This window comes from Ixodes scapularis, unplaced genomic scaffold, assembly GCF_016920785.2.
Source record: "Ixodes scapularis isolate PalLabHiFi unplaced genomic scaffold, ASM1692078v2 PGA_scaffold2__306_contigs__length_199485367, whole genome shotgun sequence".
Lineage (NCBI taxonomy): Eukaryota > Metazoa > Arthropoda > Arachnida > Ixodida > Ixodidae > Ixodes > Ixodes scapularis.
The window spans coordinates 76,129,566-76,134,670 of record NW_024609857.1 but is presented as its reverse complement, the minus strand read 5'-3'; the positions used below and the strand labels follow the sequence as shown (position 1 = coordinate 76,134,670).

The 5,105-nt window shown below is 51.8% G+C and overlaps 1 protein-coding gene across 1 annotated transcript; it reads left to right on the top strand.

Annotated features, from left to right (window-relative positions):
* Positions 1-225: 225 nt before the first annotated feature.
* On the top strand, positions 226-1,296 carry LOC121836538 (the record flags this gene model as incomplete). The annotated part of the gene is made up of 1 exon (XM_042291455.1): positions 226-1,296. A coding segment is annotated over exon 1 (1,071 nt), but the record flags the coding sequence as incomplete, so codon positions are not given.
* Positions 1,297-5,105: the final 3,809 nt, after the last annotated feature.

The window sequence follows — 5,105 nt, the reverse complement described above, 5'->3', positions numbered from 1 at the left end:
CGCGACAGGAGGTTCCAGGTGAAGATCGGAGAGACCATGGGCCCAGAAACGCCGAGTAAAAGAGGAGTGCCCCAGGGGGCAGTTCTATCGCCGACCCTTTTCAATATGGTAATAGCGGGTCTCCCAGCTCGGCTTCGAGTCATCGAAGGGCTGGGATTCACCATCTATGCGGATGATGTGACGCTCTGCACCCGAGGGGGATCCCTGGGGGAACAAGAGAGCACGATGCAACGGGGCATAGATGAAGTAGCCACCTACCTGGCAGAGGTGGGAATGGAAGCGTCATCAGAGAAAACGCAATATATGATGGTCGCTCGCCCTAGGGACCACAGAAAAGGAATAGCAGGCTCAGTACGGCTAGAACTCAATGGACAAGAAGTCGGCAAAACGCCACATATCAGAATCCTTGGAGTCACCTTCGAGCAGACGGCAAGAAGCACAAGATGGTTCCCGGAGATGGAAAAGGCGTGGGCTCAGGGTCTCAAGCTCATAAAGAAAACAACAAGCAAGTCCTGGGGAGCAGATGAAAAGGCTCTGCGTATCCTCACAGAGGCCCTTCTCACGTCACGAGCACTGTACAGTTGCAACTGGCTGAATCTCAACCAGGCGCAGTGGAAGAAACTCGAGAGACTTAACAACCAATCCAGGCGAGTAGTCACGGGCCTTCCCAAATACACGCCACTCGAAATGCTAGAAAGGGAAGCACAAATGAACAACATAAAAGACAGGGCCGAAACCCAAGCAATCGCTCAGTTTCAAAGGCTAGAGCGCACTAAACATGGACGTAGATTCCTGCAAGACCTGGGATACGAGACAAGCAACAAGCCGCCATTGGAAGAGGCGCTACCTCCGTGGCAGGACGAGATGATAACGGATCATCGGCCTCTACCTCAAGTTCTCAACCAAGGGAAGAGGGCTAGAGCCGCTAAGATGCACGCGGCTTGGTGCGAAACACATGCGCCAAACGAAGAAGTACGGTACACCGACGCCGCAAAGAACGGTGACAAAGTGACATCTGCATGGCACGACGCAAGGAGAGGCAGGACACAAACCGAATCGCTACCGTCGGGCACGACGGTGAGGGAGGCCGAATTGAGGGCGATATTGGCGGCGGCCCAGGACATCACAGGAAAGAGCGCGACGGCACCTCACGCCAGAATTTTTACAGACTCGCAAGCAGCGATTAACGCTACACGCAGCAGCAGACCAAAGGGCCGAACAATAAAAAAGATTAAGAAAGTGTCGACGGAGCTTCGCATACGTGGCACCGACCTGCACATCACATGGCTTCCCGGGCACAGCAAAATCCCCGGGAATGAGAGGGCACACAGGGCCGCAGCGGAAGAAATATTTTACGGCTCCGCGACTGGCCCGACCTCTCATTCTGAAACGAATAACACGGTAGACCCTGAGGAACAGGCTGAACTTGCCAGGCAGGCGAGGAAGGCCTACCTCAGAGGGTTGCTGCCGTTACAAGAAGACAACATACCAACGAGCTATACCAGATGGGAAGCTGTCCGAGTCCGACGGATCAGGACCGGAACAGCATTCACACCGGCCAAACAAGCGAGCTTCGGGCTCGTCGACATCGAGGGCTCCAGATGCAAGGCCTGCGCCGGGAACAATACAGCCACACTACGCCACCTCCTCTGGGACTGTGCAGGCCTGGAACGGCTGAGGAAGAAAGCGATCCAATCCCTTCGGGAAGAGGACAGACCGGCGACGCTCGAGGAGTGGTCCCGACCCCAGGGAACACCGCAGCACAGAAAAGCAATCCTCGATTCCCTGATGAGCACATCAGGGAGACGGGGACCCATCATCACATTTAATTTTTTTTTTCACATCATTCATTCCCTTTCTTCCCTAAAACCCCATGCCCTCCCTTCCTGTCTCAGGCCACCCCACCAAGACAGCCGAACCACTCATCTCATCAATAAACATAATTCAACAACAACAACAACGCTTTTAGCCACGGGGAGCAAACTGTGCGGGAAGCTTTCAGAGCATGGTGGCGACCGACGAGCACATAGCGAGGTATCAGGCTACAGTCGGCATTGTTGTGCGGGCTGTGTCCCTCGCTATTGTGCAGCCTCTGGGGAACCGGCGCGGATGGATCGACTTTTCCCAGACAACCGGCAAGAGGCAAGACGTCGAGAGGGGCTTCCAACGGCTCGGCAGGATACCCGGCGTCATCGGTTGCGTCGACGGGACGATGATCGCCATCGTCGGTCCGTCACAGAACGACCCCACCGTCACGAAGGCGGCGTATTGGTGCCGCAAACAATTCTACGCTCTGAACGCGATGGAGGTACGTATGATCACATATATACTACGTCTCACCTTAGCATGAACTAAGGAGACTGTAAGCGCGAACGGCTTGACTGGAGCACTCGCTGCACGAGCGCTCGTGCAGCCGCCGGGGCTTTATCCAAAGCAGCTAGCTCGCGCTTTTAGTTATAGGTCAATGCCCGTTCTGCATGGGTTTGAAAAAGAGCGTAACGCTAATACGGTGTGGATATGCCATTTTAGAGAGTTATGAATTGTTAGTACTCGTTCATCCTCCGCACAAGCGTTTGTTCGACGAAGGAAGGGAGGGTTTGTTAGCTGAAAAGCTTTCGATCTCTGTTTGTTTTCATGTCGTGTTAGGCTTTTAATCATTAGTCCCTGTCCTGCATGATAAAGTTTAAACTCCCCTCTGAAGAAAAAAACAAATTTGCCTAAACTATTACGTGGATCAAAGGTAGTGGCTATTTATCATATTATTTTAATCTTTGTAACACAGGCAGCGCTCTGTCTGTGTCCTCCTTCATCCTATATTCCGTCGTTTGTTTTTGTTTTTTTTTGCGCTGTCTTAATATTTTAAGTTTGTAAACCACATAATTTAGGGTGGTGTGTTGTTCAACATGTAAATAGTGTTTGACAGGGCTCCATGACAGTGAGTGCAATCAATTGTTTGTGGATTCAGTTGAATTAATGTCTACATATGTTTCACTATTGCAGGTGTGTAACGCCGACTGCCGGGTGATAAGCATCGACCCACGGTATCCTGGGTCGGTGCACAACTCCTTCGCGTGGCGCTACTCGTGGCTCCGGAGCAACTTCGAGCAAGGCCGGCTGACAGACGATGGCAGGCTCCTGCTCGGTAAGCACACTCCATTTGTTGGTTCTGTACATGATGGCTCTGCACCACTTATAAGCTACAATATCACACTTATTGTTCCGAACATGGATAACTGGCATGCGCTCTGGCCATACCTGTGACACGTTTCCTTGGAAACACTCCGGCGCAGCTGTCAACTACAGGGGGGAAAGGTTGCAAACAGCAGTTTTACCTGCGTAGTTGTGAGCAATTTTAAAGGGATACTACAACGAAATTTCGGTGCTTATTTTTTGCTCTATACGTGTTCAAAAGAGCAGTATCACATCGAACTCATCAATATCTTGTTAAAAAAGGCACTAAAAAGCATTTAAATAAATTAGGCAATTAGAAAAGAGCATTTTTTAGATGTCGCTAAAGCTGTAATGCCAGTCTAGGAACCTTGACAGGTAGGGATGATAACTCTCTTACCTAGAACTATACATGCTTTGAACCTGATGCCATCCCGACAGCTCTACGGCCAGCAGAAGAGAAAAGGGGAGGGAGGAATTCCACACTCGACGGGACTCTTTTTTGTGTGTCCCAAGATGATAGAAGATTAACCCGTCACTCAAAATTCACACAAAAGCAGCTTTGGGGTTAGTTGCGGTGGCCCGATCGCTGGCGTGCTTCGACCGCTTTGGTTGCTGGAACAGCTAGGGCATCCTGACGACGTCTGCCTCGCCGCAGCTATGCTCATCCCGAGATAAACTACATCACAATTGCACTGGATGTGACGTGCTCTCAGCTGGCTGCTCTCCGAGCGCTTGCCAGTGTGGGCTGTTTATAACGAAAAATACAGCCATCAAGCTCAAAATACAAATGTGCAATTGTCATTTACGGGTATTGTGGATCATATTCAGCCTATTTCTGAACACGACGGGTATATTTCAACTGTCGTTGAAGTATTCTTTAAAAAAACAAAAAACAGCATTAATATCATACATTTCCTTCTCCGACTCTGCAGGTGACAGCGGCTATGCCTTGGAACCTTGGCTCATCACCCCTGTCCCTGGATTCCACGCGACCTCCACCGCTTGCGGCCGGTTTAATAAGGCACATTCTTCGATAAGGTTCATTGTGGAGCGCTGCATTGGGCTGTTGAAAAGCAGATTCCAGTGTCTGCAAAGACACCGGACTCTGTATTAGCATCCAATAACAGCCACCGTCATTATATCGTCTTGTGCAGTGCTCCACAATATGTGCCTTTCATCGAGAGAGGCAGAACCGGACCCTCACGAGCCAGGGTTGGAGTCTGGGCCGAGCTCGGAGGGGTCAGTGGCGGATGACGAGAGGCTAGCTCCTGCCCACCCTCGGGTCAGCCTCTCGGACAGGGGGAGGGCTCTGAGGCAGCGCCTTGTTGCCCAGTTCCTAACCCGCCACAGCCGTGCCTCCCCGGACCCCCACGCAAGCCACGATGGCAGTCGCGCCCACCAGGGACACAACCATTGCCAAGGAGTCCGTCGCCACAATGGAGGTCCCGCCCATCAGGGACACCATCGGCGACAGGGAGCCCTCATCGTCCTCGCCACGGTGGCACTCCCGCACACCAGGGACGCCACCGGCGACAGCGCACCCCTCGTCGTCCTCACCTCGACTGACGCCCTCGCCACCAGAGAAGCCCCCCGTGGCAGTATGTGCCTCACGTGTTGCTCCACAGTCAAGGCCGTCCATAAGCTCCACAGTGTTAACTCCAATGCCTTGCGCAGTTCATCGCACAACTACCGTGTTACCTTTACGGACATGTAGTACCGCCTCCGAAATGCTATTCGGTGCATCACGGTGATGTTGATAGAGCTTTTTTTTTAATTTGCAAGCAGGGTGCATAAAATGCCTGGAACAATAACAGAATGTATTGTGGGTTATGTAGCTAGCCAACAGGGCATCTAGCTGGCTCGCCCTTGCAGGAAACGGATAACTCAATGAGGCTACTGGTGAGACCCGTTTTGCTTCTTTTACTGCCATATAT